The sequence below is a fragment of the Saccopteryx bilineata genome, chromosome 5 (genome assembly GCF_036850765.1).
Source record: "Saccopteryx bilineata isolate mSacBil1 chromosome 5, mSacBil1_pri_phased_curated, whole genome shotgun sequence".
NCBI lineage: Eukaryota > Metazoa > Chordata > Mammalia > Chiroptera > Emballonuridae > Saccopteryx > Saccopteryx bilineata.
The window spans coordinates 14,119,708-14,141,205 of NC_089494.1; the positions used below are offsets into that span (position 1 = coordinate 14,119,708).

Below are 21,498 nucleotides of genomic sequence, written 5' to 3' on the forward strand. Positions count from 1 at the left end.
AAATAGATTAAACATGTAATAAAAAGTAGAGTGGGACAGAATAAATTTCCATTATTAATGCCATAAATAACTCAATGTACAGATGATCAGTGAAATAAAGAATAACTTTCTGGCCTTTGATTTTTAAGTTCTACCCTGTCTTGCTTTTTAAAATTACTTCAAATTCTAAAGGTTTGCACACTGCCCTGGTGCCGACAGCTACCGAGACCAGACATGAACGGCAGGCTCCAGGCTGACCCCCACAGGTGCCAGCCTGTGCTTCCAGTCTACTGTCACATCGCCCCCCCCCCGACTGCGTTCCGTGTGGCACCAGCACCTTATCTACTGAGAAATCATGTATAAAGAACACACTGTCACGCATATATGCACAAAGTCTCGCATTCTTAAAACATAGTATGGGTATATTTATTTCTCTCCAATGCATACAAGACAATAATTACACAGCAACAAAGCTTTTGTTCAACAATGATTTGATTCATAAGCATCTGAAATTTACATAATTTCAATCCATAACCTTATACTTTTTAAATACTGGAAGTAAAAAAGCCCCCAAATAACCAATTTTTATATTTCCTATTTATCCCTCTATACATCCAAACTTTAAAAAGTTACAAACTGAACATTATACAGAACATAGAAATCATGTTTAAAAACTTGAGGTTTTAGAATCCCGGTTCCCAATGAGTCCTCATGCTGACAAGTGCAGTCCTAGGAGGAGGAGCAAACTGCAGGAGGGAGGGAGGAGGAGCCGGACAGTCCGCTGCCTCAGCGCTTGACTCATCCTGCCAGTTCAACACGGCGACGTCACGAGAAACAACAGTTAGGCTGAATGTGAGGAACGGAGTCTGCCTCGCCGGTGAGACATGCATTTCAAGTATTTTCCTATTTGATCTCGGCTCCCTGCAGCACGCACGGCGCCCGGAGAACGGTTATTTTCTTCCATACATCCGCTCAATGTCCGCCTGGTAATGTGTTTTAAGCTCTTTGCGTTTCAGCTTGAAGGCATCTGTCACCAGACCAGTCTCTGGGGTCCACGGTTCAGGGCTCAAACGAATTTTCACGGGAATTTCAAATTTTTCCAAACTCGCTGAGATGGTGAGGAGAAAAATATAAATGTAAAGTCATGAAAAATGTACAACTGAAACTCTTAGCCAAGAGTCCTTGAGCACCCACCAAAATGCACAACCCATCGGCCATGTGGCTCACCTCTAGCAATCTACCACTCTGAAATGTTAGTGTAAGTAAAAAAAAAAAAAGATATGAGAACCAGATAGCAAAAAAAACTTTAAATGCATGTCATCCATAGAATGAGTTAGAGAAGTTATATGCATAAAAAAAGTGTAATTCAGTCATCAAAAAGGAGTGAGACCTATATGGTGCCGGTGCGTAAAGTTTTTGTAACATAGTTAAATTTTTTAAAAGGCAAGTTTGTTTTTAATGTTAGATACAGTTGTAAGCATCTAGATCAGTGGTAGTCAACCTGGCCCCTACCGCCCACTAGTGGGCATTCCAGTTTTCATGGTGGGTGGTAGTGGAGCAGCCAAAGTATAAATAAAAAGTTACATTTAACTATATTAAGTTGTTTTATAAAGATTCATTCTACCAAACTTAGCAAAAATCTGATATAAAGTACTTGGTAAGTAATTACTATTATATGTTTTAACTTGCTGTAACTCTGCTTTAAAAATTTTATGAAGTTACTTCCCTATTTTATAAATCACCATTACTGTGGAACCAGTGGGCGGTTAGAAAATTTTACTACTAACAGAGATACAAAAGTGGGCGGTAGGTATAAAAAAGTTGACTATCCTGGTCTAGATGTACAGGATGAGAAAGACCCACAGCAGACTATAAGGTAGATACACCGTCAGGGCTGGGATCCAGGATTAAGAAAGGAATGTCACTCTCTACACCTGTTTTCTCTGAATTTATTATAAGGAGCACAATCATGTCAGAAACTAAAAAGTAATAAAGTTTAGAGAGAGCCTTGTTGCCTGGCCTGTGGTGGCACAGAGGACAAAGCGTTGGCCTGCAATGCTGAGGTCGCATTTTGACACATACAACAAGCGACAAGCAAGCAATGAAGAGCTGAGGTGAAGCGGCTTTGAGCTGATCCTTCTGCCTCCCCTCAGCGTCTCTCTCTGGAAAATCAGCAAATAAAATCTTTACAGAGAATCTTGTTACAGAGCCAGGCTGTTCTCTGGTAAGCTCTGAAGGACAGAATGTTTGCTCGCTACAGTGCTCCTAACATACTGATACCCAGCGATTCACCACAGCAGAGGGGAGGAAGGAAGACAGGAAGAGACAGTTTTCAAGCAACACACTTCCTTAGTAAGACTGATTTTACCAGCATTCATGCAACACATATTTAATAAAAATATTGAGAAAAGTACTTGACTAAACATTCTTTAAAAAATTAAAAGCAGTGAGTCGTTTCTGCCCTCATGTGGCATCCAATCTAACAAGGGAACCAGGCAAAGACCCCGCCACAGCAATCCACACGTACATGGAGTATTAAATGAAAGACACAAGTGTCTCAGCAACGAGACATACTAATATATGTCAATTCCAACTTGAAAAAGTAAACCCAGAAATAACAAACAAGGCTTTATTCTTCAGAGATGAGAAGGACCCCAGAAGTGTGTCCAAGAGGAAAAGCACGTGGACAGCAGGGACGAGGAGCCCACGGTGAGACGTGAGGATGCCGGGAGCCCAACTTGCCAGCTCAGCACCCTCTCGGCCCGACTCAGTAACAGTATCTATGCTGCGTTCTAGAAAGACAAACCCTGCCCCGAGGGCTGTCCTGACTCTGGGGTTTCTTCCTGACTCTATTGTACACACATCTGTATACATGCTATGCAAACACTTTTGTTCCCTTCCCCCTTTTCTCTTATAATATGTATCAGTAAGCTAAGTTTACCTCGGCGCTCAGCCCACAGGAGACACAGGGAGGAGAGCACAGCCGGGCAGGGTGGGCAGGCTCTGCGGAAAGGCCCTTCCTGGTGCAGGCTGGACGGCTGGCCCTGTGAGCAGGCGTCTGACTGGATGACTGTCTTCCCTTGGGGGTTAACTGTGGTTTAAGGAGATGCTACGGGTGCCACGTGACAAGGGGTGGGCTGAGGTGGTCCGTTTTATGTTTAACTGGGTTAAGTTCAAGTTCCCAGTTACTCGTCAACACTAATCTAGGTGCTGCTCTGAAGGCATTTTGTAGAGGTGATTAAGTCTATAAGCAGTTTATTTTATGTGAGGAAAATTATCCCAGATCACCTTAGTGGATCTGACCCAGTCAGTTAAAAGGCCGTCAGAGCAGAGCTGAGGTGCCCCCGCCCCAAAGAAAGAACTGGGCCATGGACAGGCGCTTCCGCCCGGGCCTGGGATTCAGATGCCAGCCCTGCCGGCAGCCCAGTGATCATCACGCCAACTCCCGCTCACACAAAACTATACAACAGGAGAAGCAAAGGAGATCTGTGGGTACCAAGGGCTAGGCGTCTGCGGCATGATGGAGGTGACGGCTAAGGACATAGGGTCTCTTCTGGGTGATGACCATGTTCCAGAACTGACTGTGGCGATGGCTGTACAGTTCTGTGAATGGACTGAAAGCTGCTTACTGCAAGTAGTACACTGAGTGAGCTGTCTGGTATATAAATTCATTGCAATAAAGCTGGTAACATACAAATAAAAAATTTAAATAAGCAAAAAGTATAGAAATCTAAAATTATTCTTAAGTATTGTTTCAGTATTCTATCTTACTTAGGAATTATATAAATTTCCAATGCATATCTGTTAACTCAATTTAGCATGAGTCCAAAATTTTAAATTACCTAAAATGTTGGAAACTATCTGCCAAGCCAACATAAAATATAATTACTGTTGAAGTGAATGGTCAGAATAATGATTCTATCAGGTTAAATGCAATCTACATTTTTCATAAATTTGAAAAATATATCCAAAGAGTAAAAGTGAACACCAGTATTAAACTTAATGTTGGTGACGAGAAGGGACAGCTGTTCTAGTAAACCAGCAATAGTAAACGAGTCTTGCTGCCCCTCCCCAAACACACACACAAAGGGGGCACAGGACAGGCGAGTACACCGACCCCCAGAACACTGACAGCAGAGAGCCTGTAGAAACCACGCTGGGCGAGTCCCTGCGGGCTGGGGGCCTGATCACAGACGGGAAAAGTGGAGAAAGGGCCACGCCAGAGCGCGAGAGGTGCGGAGACGAGACATGTGCGCCAGTCCCGAGCGACGGCCTGGGTGGCCCACAGCAGGGTTTGCGTGGCGACAGGTAAGCACGTTCTCCTACTCCTGGTAGGAAAATACAACTGCTTTCTGGGCGGGAAACGATGGGACCTAAGCCTCGTGACGTAACAGGATAAATACACACATTTCAGTTCTCCCCAGGATCCGTGTGAGCACCACTCACCTGAGATGGCGGCTTCAGACAGCACTTTGAGCACCTCGTTCTCCATCTCACTACTGTTGCACAGCTCCTCCCACGTCCCTTTAAGGCCTTTCTTTCGAGCTAGTTCTGTTAGTTCCTTTTGATTTGGCACCACAAATCCAATGACGTAAGAATGGTAACTGGAACAGACCATGGACAACAGTGACAGAACTGAACGCCCGTCCCCTAACTGTAGCTATGACTGCACGGACATTCTAGAGGCCAACCTCTCCTGCTCGACAGAAGTGCATGAGGCACGCCGGCCTGGCCACCGAGTTCGTGCCACGGCCGCCTTCCCTGCCTGATCACAGCCGCCCTCGGCTCCGGGAGCGCTCACTGCTACTCAACTAATCTGACATTTTGTGATCAACTTCACACAAGCACAGGAATAGTGTCATGTGTACATTTTAAAAAAATTCTAAATGTTAGAAAACTCATCTTTAAAAAATCAACAATTCACATCAACAGGTTAAACAAAATAAAAGCTAATATAAAAAAGAAATTGAATCTAAAGAAATCTGGGAGCAAATCTAAGTAATGTGATCACACAGATGTTTTCCTTTTGCTATCAGGAGTTTCTGTGTGGAAAGGGGCTCAGCTGCCCACAGGAGGCGGGAACCAGACACAGTGGGGGCGGCAGGAAGAGGCGGGCCGTTCTGGTCAGTGCCACACAAGTGACACCAGACCCGTGGCATCGCTAACAAAAACACTTCACTGCAGCGCCGAATCAGTCATACAAAATGTAATGTATCTTTAACTGGGGTTGTACTGCAGTCTGTTTCTAAACTGGTTCTTCTGACACCAGAGCTTATCTTTTCATAATGCTTATCCTGTCAGCCGCTGCATGTTTAGAGCAGGGATTCCTCACACCCCACAACCTTTTTTTTTTTTAAAGTGAGAGGAGGGGAGGCAGAGACAGACTCCCGCATGCGCCCAACCCGGATCCACCCAGCAAATCCACTAGGGGGCGATGCTCTGTACATCTGGCCGTTGCTCCACTGCAACTAGAGCCATTCTTTTAGCACCTGAGGCAGAGAGGCCATGGAGCCATTCTCAGCGCCCAGGCCAAGTCAGTCCAATGGAGCCCTGGCTGCAGGAGAAGGCGGGGGGGGGGGGGGGGGGGAAGAGAGAGAGAAGCAAAAGGGGGGCCAAGAATTGAACCCAGCCAGGACTTCCACACTCCGGGCCGACGCTCTAGCACTGAGCCAATCGGCCAGGGCCCTCAGTCTTCCTGCTCCCCCTCCCTCTGGACTGGTCTGGGAAGCCCCTGTGCAGAGGGGCACCAAAGCCACAGGACAGAGGACTTTCCTTTCCCCCTCCCAGCACGTAGGACGTGTGGTGAGGTGCAGAGCGGAAAACCACACACAGAGGAAGAGAAGGAGAGAAACGTGACAAGGAAAGAAGTGGTTAATGGCTGTCATGAGAAAGGGCCGTGCCCAGGGACACAGGTAAGAAGGAAGAGTTCTTGGTATAACTTGGTATCATTTTGCAAAGGCCCATATAGGAAGGAAATGCCAAGAGCACACCAAATTCCAAGTTGAAGTTGCATGAATTCTACTTTCTTACCTGTTTGCATATGCACAAATGTTATCTATTAGTGAGAGATTCTTCAAAGCTGCCTCCACTTTCCCGAGGGAGACATACTCTCCTGCCTGGAGTTTCACAAGGTCCTTTTTACGATCTGTTCAAGACAGAGGCCAGAAGAAGACATGTTAGAGCAGGGGTCGGGAACCTATGGCTCGCAAGCCAGATGTGGCTCTTTTGATGGCTGCATCTGGCTCGCAGACAAATCTTTAATAAAAAAAAAATAATGACGTAAAAAATATAAAACATTCTCATGTATTACAATCCATTCATTTCCTACCACTCATGTTCATGGTTGCAGGTGGCTGGAGCCAATCACAGCTGTCCTCTGGGACAACACCAAATTTTTATTGGATAATGTGTAACTTACATGGGTCGTTGTATGGTTCTCATGGAATTACATTTTAAAATATGTGGCGTTCATGGCTCTCTCAGCCAAAAAGGTTCCCGACCCCTGCGTTAGAGGCTAACATGAGTAACACCTTCGTACACATATGTACTGGCCCTTCTCTAAGCACTACGCGAGCCCAGCTTCTCGTCATGACTAGGCTGGAAATGCCAGGAACTGGGGACGAGAACCCTGAGTGAGGAGGAGCCCAGACGGTGCCTGTCACCCCAGCAAGCTCTCAGGCAAGGCAAGGACATGGTTCCGACAGGACAGAGCCCTGTCCAATATCCTCTAGGTATCAAAGAATTCCAAAAATGAATGTTCCCTATTAAGAATCGGACTCGTTATGGGTTAGAACGGATTTTGAGACCTCACAATTCTGCACAGTCCCCACTGGAAACTTCTGTATTCCAGGGACAACACAACAGACCAGACCAACATTACATGAAGATACAGTTTTACATTATTAAACAGCTTCTCTAAATACACAGCATCATGTGTAAAACTGTTTCAGCAACACCCACATTCAAAAAGAAAGCATTAGATGGCTCACCAATAATCTTTAAACAGCCGTCGGGGTCGAACTCCCCAATGTCTCCTGTGCACAGCCACCTCTGCCCATTTTCATCTTCAAAGAAATCAGCCTTTGTTTTTGCTTCGTTTTTGTAGTATCCCATTGTCACGTTCTGGCCACCAATAAGGATTTCACCCCTGGGATGTGGCTTATCAGTATTAAAGTATCCACCTAAGAAACAGAATAATTTAGAGTTAATTCGATATTTTTATTCCTAAAGTTTGCAACTGTTAGTTTTAAAACAGGGACATCTGCTTTCAATCCAATTTGTTTCAAAAAGAAAATAAGGCAGATACTATGAATTAACAAAATTTTAGTTGCTTAACCATAAGCATTTTCTTTTTTAAACTAATATTCTCAGGAAATATTACACTAAAAAATCCAACATCTAGGCCCTGGCCAGTTGGCTCAGCGGTAGAGCGTTGGCCTGGCGTGCGGGGGACCCGGGTTCGATTCCTGGCCAGGGCACATAAGAGAAGCGCCCATTTGCTTCTCCACCCCCCCCTCCTTCCTCTCTGTCTCTCTCTCCCCCTCCCGCAGCCAAGGCTCCATTGGAGCAAAGATGGCCCGGGCGCTGGGAATGGCTCCTTGGCCTCTGCCCCAGGCGCTAGAGTGGCTCTGGTCGCGGCAGAGCGACGCCCTGGAGGGGCAGAGCATCTCCCCCTGGTGGGCAGAGCGTTGCCCCCTGGTGGGCGTGCCGGGTGGATCCCGGTCGGGCGCATGCGGGAGTCTGTCTGACTGTCTCTCCCCGTTTCCAGCTTCAGAAAAATACAAAAAATAAATAAAAAAAAATCCAACATCTATTGTATAAAATAACTACAAGTACTACACAGTTGTACTTCTATAAGAATTCTGTAGATATTCTAAGTATCATACTAGTAAACTAATAATAAAGTATTAGATCATGCATTTAATAAAAAAAATAAATCTCTGTTTAAAGTCAAACTACTATACATTTAGAAGATTCATTGCTTACAGATTAATTTAAGAATGGGCCAAGTTTAAATGTATGAAACATGTTCACTAATCGTGCTAACGAAGAGCTGAGAAACCACTTGTGGGCCTGGGACTCCTTATCCTCGCTCTGTGTAACCGGAAGAGCCCCACACAGATCTCAGATGTGTGTGCGTGCTAACATGATCAAACCAGATTTTCTTAAAGTAATTAGTAGTTACGTGGCACATAAAAACAGACTTTTATGGAATTATAGCAAACATTTCTTTCTGATAATTCTTGAAGCCCTCACGTAAAAGACCAAAGGAAAAAAATTTAAAAATCTTCAAGTTCATACAATAAATTTTATGAATTTGCTCCTACAAAAAAAAGTTATGCTCATTCCTAACAAAGATATTTTATTTAGCACATTTCTCATTTTTGCCATAATTCTTACTTTTATTTATGTAATAAAATAAGCAAAATAAAAACAATTATAATTCTTCAAAATCATTTTTGAAACAAGCAAAGTACATGCATTCATACAGCTCTAGGTGAAATGTATGTACTGTAAGCATAAAAGTGGGCACTGTGAGTACGCTGGTGTTCTAACTAAGGCCGAAAATGAAGCGCACTACTAATTCAAGCTGGACGCTGCGCAGTTAACGCTCCACAGTGAGAACGCACGATTACCTTCCTCCCAGCTCTTTAATTTGATCTCACAGCAAACTAACGGCGCTCCCACTCGGCCAGTATTGTAGTCCCACACTAGGATGCAAAGGAAAAACAGTCTCTGATTACAACAGTTAACAAATTGCTTCATCTTTTTAAATTACCAAAAATGATGATTGATCCCAAAGTTTAGCTCTCCCCTGGGAATCCTTAAAGCAGAAGTCACAAACTGGTGCACCGCAGGCTGTGTGACTCACTTGGAGTTTTCCTTTTGTTTTGTTTTGAATCTAACTTGATCACTGACAGTTAAAAAGTCAAGACATTTTACACAGAAGGGTGGCCTCTTGGGAACCAGGGGCCCTTCCCAGCACAACACAGCAATGACTGTCACCCTCATCAGATGGGGCAGCCGGCCCCGCCCACCCAAACACCCTACCAGCCGCATTTCCTCAGAGCAGGCCGTTCTTGTTGCTGGCCGCTCTCGCATGTGTATCCATCTTAGGAAACGATGGAGCAGAGCGGTTTACACCTCCTCCACTGTCATAACAGACCCAACAGCTGTGCGGTGCCAGTCCGTGCGGCAGGCTCCTCCCCGGGCTCGCCATGTCAACATGTGCCCACAGAAGCCTCCCTCACCTCAGGGGTGCCCTCACACCCTCAGTTCACACACTGAGAGTTCAAAGTCCAAGCTGGATATGAAGACTGCGGACCCTCAAGAATCTGAGAAAAGAACCCACCATTATAAATTACTACTGCCTTGTATCTCTTCTTCAAGATATTCAAATAGAAAGAAACTGCCAGTATTTAATATTTTAATTTAATTTACAATGAACTGTAACTGATTAGTCACATATTCAGTGTGAATCTTAAAAAGAGAAAAATTTAAGATCCTCAGGAAAAAAGAGACTATATATGCATGTACTTAAGATTGCTTGTTTATTTCCTGCAAAACAAAACTTAGAAGTAGCTTCCAAAAATATGTAATATACAGAGAACGTAATGGAAAACAGGAAAACCCAGGAGTAATGCAAGATAAACCTCAGAACAGTACACAGAAGTATACCAAGCAAAGAAGAAAGTCAGCAGTGAAGAGGTTTAGTATCTATCAGTATCTACTATGAAGCAAAGGAACTTTCTCCCCGAAGGGACACATGAGGCACTGTGGGTTCATCTGGGAGCCACCCCGGTAGGGGATCACCTCCTCAGCCACTTACGTCATCATGACAAGCTCTGAAAATTATATTCTCAAAACCTTTCTCTCTACATTTACAGACACCCACAAGAAACATTTCTGAATCTAAGCCTTAATACACTAGATATCTAACTAAACACGTTAATTTTCTACATAAACAAAACTTAGTAACTGATGTAAGAAAACAAATGTGTACAATACAGCCAATGCTTTTTCCTTAAACTTCTTTTCCAGAATGCTAGTTTTTAATATTACCTACTTTAATATGAAAAACTCCTCTAGATTAATTACTATCAGATACACCTAACATTTTCTAAAACCTTATATCAATAATCACAGAACATGGGATGACCATTATTGTGTTAGACCAATACCGTAACCCCTCTTCTCTGTGTACTTGTAGAAAACCCCCACCAAGGAACGTGAGGCGAGGCCCCAGCCTCTGCGGGACACGCCCCTCCGGGTGACACTCACCTTCTGTAATCGTTCCAGCCCCAGCAGACTCGGTGAGCCCGTAGCCCTGGCCAACAGAACAGCAGAAACAGATGTTCATGAACCGCTGTGTGGCTGCGGAGAGTGGGGCGCCTCCACACAACAGGAGCCGAATGTCCCCCCCCAGCAAGCTCCGAACTTTCCGGAAAATAAACCTAAAAATATTAATCAGAGAATCAAAGGACTTTAAAACTGAATGGGATTTCCCAAATCATTTAGATTAATCTCTCTAATTTGACAGGGAGTGACTTAGCCAAGGACACACACCCAATTCAAGATATTCTCTTGACCCACTACTTAAATCCTAATTTTTAAAAGTTCAACCAAGTAAAAAAATAGATCTTCTCTTAAAAAAAATTTTAAGGCCTGACCAGGTGGTGGTGCTGTGGATACAACATAGGCCTGGGATGCCAAGGACCCAGGTTTGAAATCCCGAGGTCACCAGCTTGAGTGCAGGGTTGCCAGCTTAATCATGGGATCACAGGCATGAGCCCAAGGTCGCTGGCTTGAGCCCAAAGGTCGCCGGCTTGAACAAGGTGTCACTGGCTCGGCCAGAGCCTCCCAGGTCACAGCATGTATGAGAAAGCAAGAACTAAAGTGCGTGACAAAGAACTGATACTCCACATCTCTCTTCCCTCCTGTCTCTCACTAAAAAAAAATAAAAAATTAAGTAATATTTGAATTCAAAATTGTCTAGTTTAACTTTATATAATAGTGAAAAACCCTTGCTAATGGCTAATGATTTGTTTTATATCATTATATAATACATATATTCATACTGGACACTCCTATCTTTATAAAACTTCATATTAAAAGAAAATTAACTTTTTGCTTTAGCTTACTTCATTAGAAGTGTGTACATATTTATATATAGTAATCTAACTTTTTAAAAATTTCACTAATTCAAGTTCTCACATATTATTTAATACCTGTAAATTTAAAAAAATTCAAGTATCTAATTGAAATGTTTCTGAAAAAATACACAAATTAAAAAGATTCCTTACTACCTTGATCAAAAAAAGGAAGATTTTTTTTTTTAAGTGACTTTAGTAAAGGCAAAGACCAAGTGGCAATCATTCAAAAAAAAAAAGATTAACAGGCTTTCTATAGTAGGTTATATCTCTCACTAAAGTGGTAACTAAAAATAAGGCAGGAAAACACAGTTTGAAATGAAGTGAAGTATTTGAAAACTATATTAATATTCCCATAACAAAATAACCTGAGGCCCTGGCCGGGTGGCTCAGTTAGAGCACCGTCCCGACACGCCAAGGTCGTGGGCTTGATCCCTGGTCAGGGCACACACAAGATTCAACCACTGAGTGCATAAATGGGTAAAATAACAAATCAGCATTTCACTTTCTCTTTCTAAAAATCAATCTATAAATAAAATTTAAAAAGTAACAATCATACTTTCATTTTCTGAATTCTAGACTATTTTATAATTTTATCTACTTTATTGGCACTACTAAAACAAAAAATAGATCTGTCGTAAAACTTTTCATTTAATACTTTAAAATATAAAACATTTAATCATATTTGGTGGACAGTTTATATTCATGTTGAAATAAATTTAAGAAAAACTATTTCCCAAAATAATTAATATCACCTAAGTATCTATATAAAATATAAGCACACTATTATATTGAGTAAAACTGTGAAGTGAAAATATTTTCAAATAAAATGGATTTTTTTCCAATAAGATGGATTTTGTAGAGTCCCTGTGACTAGTTTTTAAGAGAGAGAGAAGAAGGAAGAAAGGTGAGAAGCATCAACTCATAGTTGCGGCACCTTAGTTGTTCATTGATTGCTTCTTGTATGTGCCCTGAAGGGGGAGGGGAGGCTCAAGCTGAACCAGTGAGCCCTAGCCCTTGCTCAAGACAGCGACCTTGGGTTCAAGCCAGCGATCTCGGGCTTCAAGCCAATGACCTTTGGGCTCAAGCCAGTGACCATGGGGTCATGTCCATGATCCCACGCTCAAACCAGTGACCCCACGCTCAAGCTGGTGAACCCATGTTCAAGCCAGTGACCTCAAAGTTTCGAACCTGGGACTTCAACATCGCAGGTCAAGCTCTATCCACTGTGCCACCACTGGTCAGGCAAGAGTCCCTGTGACTTTTTTAAAATAAATGTATTTCTTACAACTACCTCAATTAACAGGGCTAATTTAATGTGAACAAGTGACTAAATTATCAAGAGGGAGAGCCTTTACTTACCTGTCACATAGTGGAGTACTTCGCCCTTTTGAAATCTGTTCCATTTTATAATTATAAGCCAGAATAAACAGATTGCGTTGAAAACTACTCATTTCATTCACTTTATTCATAACATTTTTGTAGATTCGATCCATGATTTCCTAGATGTATAACAATTAAGTTAATATAGTTAATAATGCAATCAGCTGCCTTATATGTATTAAAATCTTCAGATCAGACTATTATTTCTATCAACATTTAAGACATTTTAAAAGATCTAGTCTGTCAGGAACACTTTTTTTAAATACAGCCACAAGTTAGTTTAAAAATGTGATTTCTGTAAAAATAACTTTTAATAGCAAAAATATATCTAGATAGATGCTCATGAGTAGTAAAGAGAAAAGAGAAATACAAGTGTTGGGGCAGTAATACAGCACTACTGATTTTTTATATTGCTTTTCTTCTTTATCTTATTTATTTTCAACTAAAAACTAAACTCAATAAATAAACAACTATTCAAAATGGCTGCTGGTTGCAGAGTGCCACATTCTTCGCTCATAAGAGGCCACAGGGCAGTTCTAGTTGTTTTTCTCTTTTAATGCTGCACCAAGAAAATTTTCTTTGTTTACAATGAATTTGGCTTGCTAACCCTATTACTACCATGAAGTATACTTTAACACCCTCAAATAGATCTTTCTCTACAATTTAAAATTCTATTTAATTTTTATATGAACTGAAAATTTAAAGATGCTACAAAAGAAAACTATATACCTACAGGAATTCCAAAATCGATGGTCGTTTATATTTGCTTTTGGAATAACTATGTAATTATGCTCAGATGTGGGAGCTCAAATACTTGATCATAATTTCCAACACTTCCAAACAAAATCACAAAGCCACACACGACTAACACTAAGGAGGAAAATCGTCACGGCTCATTTCCTCTGTCACTCTCAGGCCTCCCATGCCTGGTGTCACATTAGGATGCACAGGTCATTCCAAGTGGCAGACTTCTCAGTCACTGTGTGTGGCTTCCAGGCCAGACTTCCCCCTGAGAACTCAGGAGGTAATTACACTACTTGCTTAGAAGGAAGTGACCTTAAATCTTCTCTCCTAACTCCTGCTGAGCTTCAGGTTCCTACTAACAGCAAACAAACCTCATGAAAATAACTTGAAGAAGTTATTTAGAAAAAGGAGACTGATACGATAATATGTACAGAAGCTGAAAACAAGAAAAAAATAAAGCTGACACAAGACTGAATAAATTTACAGAGCTCAGAGCAACACAGAAACTCCAGCAGGAATAAATCCTCCCGAAACCAGCTGGGCAAAGCGTCTTTTCCACTAGCATGTGTGCCCGGGAGCAGGTGACACCAGAACTCACAGTAATTAGTGGTCAGTTCTTACCGGAACCGCTGCCATTAGTGTCGGCTTCAACATAGATGTGTCCCCTTTGCTTCCTTTCTTTATTTTGGAAGACTAGAGAGAAAAAGGGATCTGGTATAAAGCGATTCTTATTTTTAAAAATTCAATGGAATTCTTAGCCCAAAGAGCATATTATGAATTCATCACTTTTATTTATATTCTAAAAAGCAATTAAAAGGGAAGTGCTTGCTTTAAAATAATTGTCATCTCCACAACATACTGTCAAACTGACAGGGAAAATGAGTTCAAGATGATCGTGATTTCTTATCAATAGGATCGCAAGTGACAGACACTTAACTTACCTGGTCTGCTAAAGTCTGTGGTGAGGAGTAGCCGATGCGGCATCCGTGAGACAAACAGACTAGCTCGGCACTTAACTCGAGCACATGGGCCAGAGGCAGGTAGCCGATGTAAACATCTTCCTCTCTGAAAGAAGGGGGCAGAAGAGCCGTCAGGTGCCTCCCTGACAGGGCCTGCGCAGGAAAGAGCCTGGGAGGGGTGGGGGAGGCCCGCAGGGCATCAGTGTGGCTCCCTGAGTGATGTATGTGAGAGGAAAGCGCCACAGACAGATAGACAAACACTGGGGATATCAGGGCAAAACCCAGCTCACCCTCAAGCTGAGGCCACAGACAGCCTGAGCCCAGTGGCTCTGCCCAGTCCCCCTGAGGGCTCTCTCTACCCAACCCTAAGAGCTGTGGCCGCAGGAAAGGCCAGTGAACATGAAGGGCTCTGCAGGCGGACCAGCAGGGGACAGCCAAGCAGCAAGTGCTCGACGGGCGAGTGGGCGGCCAAGCAGAGCCAGACACTGCACAGCCGCCTGCCCGGAGTTACCCTGTTCTGAGAGCTGGATGAAGTTCTAAATAATAAATTACATCTTATGTAAGAAAATGTATACGGGTGTGTACAGAACTGCCCCCAACCCCAAACTATGAAGGACAACTGAGGCACACCAAGAAAACTGTTGCTCTGAAAGTTACGCAACAGAAAGTTCTCTCCCCATTCCCAAATCCAATTCCACCGTAACCAGTGTGTGTAACTTCTGTGTAAAGGGTTTCAAACACCCACCGCCTGCCCCAACCAGCCCTCGGCCAGCGGACTCCGCTCCTGGGAATGACCCCCCACGGGCCCGCAGAGCCCCACTGCCCCCATCTCCTCACTGCTGTACCCCCTCCGCCCTCCACTCCTGGGAATGCTCCCCCACAGGCCCGCAGAGATCCGCTGCCTGCACGCGCATACACACACACACACACACACACACACACACACACACACACCCCATCTCCTCCCTCCTGTAGCCCCTCCCACCCCCGGCTAGTCCTGGAATCTGGCTTAAAAAGAAAAATCAGAGACTAAATATGGAACACCTCAATAAATACTTATTAGATATAGGAAGTTATTTGTTCACCTGAATTCTAACATATTTAGGTATAATAGAATGACTACAGAAGCAACACCAACTGATTAAAATAATTTAAATTAAAGGATTTAAGTGGGATAAAATTTGCACTTTTAAAGTAAAAATTGAACTGTTAACAGGATCTATAAACTGTATTTTAAAACTTCACCACTATGACTATTTTGTAAATTTTAATGTCCTTTTTCTGGAGGAAATGCCTACTGTAGAGAGACCCTGAAGGGCGACCCCAAGCATATCAAATACTGTAACCATAGTTACTGCGTGGACACAGACTCCAGCAGCCCCGGACTCATCCACAGCAACATACCCCAGCCGTGGAATCCGCTCCGCCATCCCCGTGATGCCAGCGATGATGTTGCTGTGGGAGATCATGACCCCCTTGGGGAGTCCGGTGGACCCACTCGTGTACATGATCACAGCAATATCTGAGGGCGCTGGTGTGCTCTGAGGCTTGTTTTCTGTGTGGGAGGAAAAACCACACACGCTTCTGAGAAAGTCAGCCAAGCACCAATTCTTTTCATAATCATTTGTTTATTAGCTCAGCTCAACAATTACTCATGGTACTCATGCAGTGGTCAACAAAACAGATCAAGTCCCTGCACTTAGGAGACAGAAAAGTCTGTTGGGATAGGCAAGCACGTAAACCTGTATTATAGTGAAGGACAAAGCAAGACAAGGTGAGAAGATGATGGCAAAGCTGTTTGGATGAGAAAGTCAGAGAGGCCCTTCTGTAGAGCTGACACCTTAGTGAAGACCTGGAGAAGAAAGAGCCAGGTACACCCTGGGCTGGGAGACTGTTCCAGGTAGAAAATACGGCAGTGCAAGGGCCCTTGGGCACGCATGCACTGGCGTAAGGAGCGGTGGGAAGTGTGGCGGGGACAAGGCCAGCAGGAGGAGAGTGGCAGGAAGTGAGGAGGGGCAGCAGCCAGACCCGCATCTCTGAGCCCCCAAGGTCCACGAAGGCCCTCGGATTTCACTCTGGGTGGAAAGCAATGTTGTTCTGAACAGGGAACTGTGTCATCCTGGACAAGGATCACTGTGGCTGCTGTGTGGCCACCTAACTGAAGAAAGGGAAGAAAGGACAAAGGGACACAAAAGGCTATTCCAGCCGTTCAACTAAACCAGTGGTAGTCAACCTGGTCCCTTCCGCCCACTAGGGGGCACTCCAGCTTTCATGGTGGGTGGTAGCGGAGCAACCAAAGTATAAATAAAGATACATTTAACTATAGTAAGTTGTTTTATAAAGATTTATTCTGCCAAACTTAGCGAAAATCCGACATAAAGTACTTGGTAAGTTACTATTATTATATGCTTTAACTTGCTGTAACTCTGCTTTATAAATTTTATAAAGTTACTTCCCTACTTTATAAATCACCATTACTGTGGAATCGGTGAGCAGTTAGAAAATTTTACTACTAACAGAGATACAAAAGTGGGCGGTAGGGATAAAAAGGTGACTACCCCTGAACTAAAAGGCTGGGTGGCTGGACAGGGTGCCTAGACATTTGCTAAAGCGTGTCCTGCTCACAGGGGTCACGTTAACTTGGCTCCCCTCGGAATCCTGGGCTAAAGGGCAATGCCTTCCACCCGCACAAGCCTAAGGACAGCAGCCACATCCTAGACAGGGTCAGACAAACAGAAGCAGGTCGTGGATGGCACTGATGCCCGGTCTGAACTAATCCCGGAACTACCCTAGGTGTGGACTTCTTAAACAAGTCGGAGGAAGTTTTTCAACATGTTCCCAAGTAAGCCCTTTCTCTCCTACCCAACCAGATATATTTCCTTACAACTGTTCTCACTGATGCCCTTGCCTTCTAATCTGCCATTCGCTCCTTCCTCCCACCACTTCCTGGAAACTGCTCTCTGAGGTGACGGCTGCTAAGAGAGACAGTCCTCTGCTCACCAGTGTCCCCTGGCTCCTCCAGACAGCTGCTGCACTGAGACAGGTGTTCTTCCTTCCCGCTGACAAATCCTGGGGGCATCTGAATGCGCCCTTCTCTGTGGGGGACCTCCCCTGATCCACAGCTATAATGAACACCCAGCGGCCAAGCCCTGAAGCTGCTTGTCGTAGCAGCAGTTTCAACAGAGGTCTGACCGCACTCAGATCTCATCACCTTTGGGGGCTGTGGCCAGGCCCCTCAAAGTGAATTGGGGGATTCTACACCCCTGGTGAAAGAAGAAAAATGAACTGCTTCTAGCTTATAACTTTAACTCCAGAGTATAGACTTTTATATAGGCCACTGCCCACTAGATGACATCTGAATGTCCCATCAGCATCTAAAATTCAATCTGCCCAAAATTAATGTCACCATTCCAGAGCCAAGCCAATGTTTATATTGAATTGATAGTCAAGTTTCCAACTGTACAGGAAATACAGCCTCATCTCCAATTAGCTTTCTGTGATAATCTGAAACACCACAGTCCTCGCTAACCTCTTATGATCCTTATCCGAGAGTGCAAACTTTCAGAAGCCACCGTGCCTAGGTGTGCTGGCTGGGGAAGAAAAAGATGTCCCCTAGAGGAGGGACAGCTGGGACAGGGAGTAGAAGGCGAGGTCCAGGCTCCGCTCTCAATACTCACCGGTAATTCACAGAGGACACGGTAATGCCATTGTTTATATAACTAACTTTGATCCACCCAGAACTCTCAGAAAGAGGAAATGGAAAAACTGTATACAGGAAAAAGTATTTTAAACCAATTTCAAACAAATGCTACCTCCAGAATATTCGTAAATTCATGTTTGTAACTTTCTTTAAAACCTTCCTACTAAAAGGGCAGATGAAAGTATGCCCAGGGCGACCTCACTTCCCAAAGTGAGGAGCTAGAAGTGACTCCGGAGAAGAGGGTCGCTGCAGAACCGCTGCAGGAATGGGGCTGGACCTACCTGCGCTCGCCTTGGCCCCCAGCACCTGCACAGCGGCCATGGTGTGCACGATGACGCCCTTGGGGAACTCGGACCAGGCTGGGGGCTTGCCGTCCACAGTGACGATGTGCCGCAGGCGTGGGACCAAAGAAACTATGTCCTGGAAAGACACAAGCATTCACCGTCTTCAGTATTCTCCACGAAACAGCTTAGCGAACGGTCCGGGATACAATAAGAGCAGTTCACCATATTCCGTGAACTACTCATTTCTTGCTTCAAAAATGGGGGCTGGGGGTGCACTAGCATGAATACCGATCTTTCAGATAAACACTGGCCTGAGATTGAAATGCCCAATTTACAGCATTAGATTTACTGTGTGACCCCTGCTCTTCAGTAAAACCCTAATCAACAATTACTTCCTCACACACAGGAATGGAAACAGGCTGTCTGAACTGCAGGGCAACCGAGCTTGTGAGAGGCTCGTGAAGGCACAGGGGAAGGGGATGGAGCTCACTCATAACTTTGTACATATTTTTTAAAAATCAGAAATTGGGGAGTTGCCTAGAAACTAAAGAAACCCATTTTTCCTGTAGTTTCATACAGTCTCTTTTTCCCTTTAAAAATTCTGAAAACTCATAATGGATCAACACTTCAGGAATAAAATAAATTTCTAGTTTAAAAATAATCCTTCAAAATTACAAATCTATTACAAACAGACAAGAAAACTGATGAGCAGAATAAAGAAAAGTTGTGACCCCTTCACCTTAGATGTGGGCACAGTAACAAGTAATTTGTTAACTCTCTGCACAAGTTATATGTAGACATGTAATCTACTTTCCCTTTTCTAAAGGAATAAAATTGTAACATTCCTGTAAGTCTGTAAGGATATTAAGGATTTTAAAGATCATAGGAGACCTAAATAGCAACAACAGAGCTCACGACACTGAAAATTCTCAAGTATCAGACAGTTATTAAAAACACTCCAGTCCTCACCTTCAACTTGGTCTGCAGGAGTTCCTTACTAGTAATGATATTGGTCACCTCTGTTTCATTTAATCCATGAACAATGGCAGGACCTCCTAGAGTCGCATACAACGTAACAACTATAGGGAAAAGAAGGACAAGTCAAATATTGCTACTATGGAACTGTCATACTGGAAATAATTATATCCGACTTTAAAATGTCAGGTCTTAGCTGTTAACCACTTGGCACTAAAATACGAAAAAGAAAATAATAAGATAATACATTGGAAGTCAAATTTAAGGTACTATACAAATTATAAAAGTAACATTAACAAGTGTTAGTACTATTTATTCTAAAGCAGAAAAATCTAACAAAAAACATTCTTAGAAATGTTCAAATTAAATAAGGTAGATTTTTTTATTTGCTCTACCTAACCCAAAAGATTTCGACTTAAAGTGAGTTTAAGAAATAAATATTTTGCTTGACCAGGCAGTGATGCAATGGATGGAGTATTGACCTGGGACACTGAGGACCCAGGTTCGAAACTCCAAGATCGCCAGCTTGAGCACAGGCTCATCTGGCTTGAGTGTGGATCACAGACATGACCCCATGGTCGCTGGCTCGAACCCAAAGGTTGCTGACTTGAACCCCAAGGTCGCCAGCTTGAGCAAGGAATCACTGGCTCAGCTGGAACCCTTCAGGTCAAGGCACATATGGGAAATAATCAATGAACAATTAAAGTGCCACAACTATGAGTTGATGCTTCTCATCTCTGTCCCTTCCTGTCTGTCCATCTCTCTCACTAAAAATAATAAGTTATATTATTATTTTAATGCTTCTCAAAAGAAACATTTTATAAACCTAAACCTGTGAAAATAAAAGATAAGCCAATTTAAAGAAAAAACCAGTGGAGGCCTTTACATTAGGAAATCTCTCGTGTTTCCTCTAAAGGATAAGACAATGTCCGTACTTAACATCACATTGGGGCACCAAGGCCTCTCCACAAGCTTCCAGGACTACCTCCCAGGCGGAGGCCCCATGAAAACCACCCAGTCCTTACAAGAATTCTGTATGGGCTAGCCTAGCACCTGGGTTCAAGCACTGCAAGCAATTTAGAGATCAATGGTCACTCCTGATGAAAATAGCATAACAAAGTGACACCATCTTCAAACGGGAAATCCCAAGATGAGAGCACTGTGGAAGCCCAGCTCCCTAGATCCAGAAAACCCCTATTAATGGGTTCAAGCCCTCTTACTACACTGACTGCACCATCTGTCTCACAACTGGTTCCTTTTCCGAAACAGATCAATCATTCTAAATCATAATCAATCATTCTAAATCATAACAAGTTCTCCACTGACTGAATGAACACAGGGTGAAAAATAACGTCCGAATTTTAATCTCATACGAATGAAATGTTTATGATAAAAGTGTAACTCTCAAAAAAATCAACCAATAAAAATAAGTGCATCTCCCACAGGAACTCGGCCCGCTCTTCCAGAAGAGAAGAAGCCTACGTACGCTGGAAGTTATACATAAAGCACGCCTGGGCAGCGACCATCCACTCGGCCCTGGTTTCACAGAAGATGGCAATGTTGGTCTTTGGTCTCTGACCCAACACCTGTAAGCCATTTCCAAAGTGAAAAGCTCTAACGAAGACATCTTCATAGGAGAGCCAATTATAGTGTCCAAGAATAACCTGATAAAACAAACAAAAAAACATACAAATAGCTTCCAATATAACCAAAATCGTAAGTTCTAGAAAGCCAGGATATGTTCCAAAGTTGACAAATCAGAAAGTTATGTTTACACGTAATTATACTATTTTTTAACAAAAAGCCAGAATGTGGGTTTCAAGTGAAAAATCTATTTTGAAAATTAGCTATATGGGTTTATCTTCTATGACAGTTCAAATTTTATGCTAAATTTTCAACTGTAATTTTTTAAGAGTTTTTTCCCCCAAAAATAATATTCAGGGTTTGACAGGATCTTTCTTAAAGGTCACCTTTCTGAGGCCATATACTAGTAATTCATTCATAGATTTTATCTACTTAAAGGATTTGGATGTTAGTTGAAAATTTATCAAGTACTACTAATACCAAAATTTTACTTTCCCTTTACTTATGAATTCCTGGATTTCAGTATCAAATGGTAAAATACACTTCGCAGAAAAACGGCCAGACCCAGGCTAACAGAAACATTTACAACAGTTCAATGTGAACTGCTGTGTCTAACGCTGCAGAAGCGATTTAAACAAGTCTCTTTCTGTGACCAGGTGGGGACCAGGGATAGCCCCCTGCTGAAGCCCTTAGACACTCACTGGCACCACCAGACGCCACTTATGTGTGCTTCCCAGAAG

General features: G+C 43.1%; 1 protein-coding gene and 1 non-coding gene across 10 annotated transcripts in view; one reads left to right on the forward strand and one right to left on the reverse strand.

The window, feature by feature from the left end:
• Positions 1–380: 380 nt before the first annotated feature.
• Positions 381–21,498, reverse strand: part of ACSL3 (acyl-CoA synthetase long chain family member 3) — a 63,974-nt gene continuing 42,856 nt past the window's right edge. For all 9 annotated transcript variants that reach the window (XM_066278990.1, XM_066278997.1, XM_066278994.1 and 6 more), the window contains 13 exons: positions 20,661–20,838; positions 19,169–19,278; positions 18,197–18,335; positions 15,620–15,770; positions 14,198–14,321; positions 13,878–13,949; positions 12,492–12,631; positions 10,261–10,433; positions 8,616–8,690; positions 6,969–7,160; positions 6,010–6,124; positions 4,426–4,583; positions 381–1,087 (listed from right to left, as the gene is read on the reverse strand). In XM_066278990.1, coding sequence (XP_066135087.1) covers positions 930–1,087; positions 4,426–4,583; positions 6,010–6,124; positions 6,969–7,160; positions 8,616–8,690; positions 10,261–10,433; positions 12,492–12,631; positions 13,878–13,949; positions 14,198–14,321; positions 15,620–15,770; positions 18,197–18,335; positions 19,169–19,278; positions 20,661–20,838 — 1,785 coding nt within the window. In that variant the 3' untranslated portion in view covers positions 381–929. The remainder of the gene's footprint in view (positions 1,088–4,425; positions 4,584–6,009; positions 6,125–6,968; positions 7,161–8,615; positions 8,691–10,260; positions 10,434–12,491; positions 12,632–13,877; positions 13,950–14,197; positions 14,322–15,619; positions 15,771–18,196; positions 18,336–19,168; positions 19,279–20,660; positions 20,839–21,498) is intronic.
• On the forward strand, positions 17,351–17,478 carry LOC136307191 (small nucleolar RNA SNORA68). Its single transcript, XR_010725861.1, has one exon. It is a non-coding gene; the product is annotated as a small nucleolar RNA SNORA68 (small nucleolar RNA).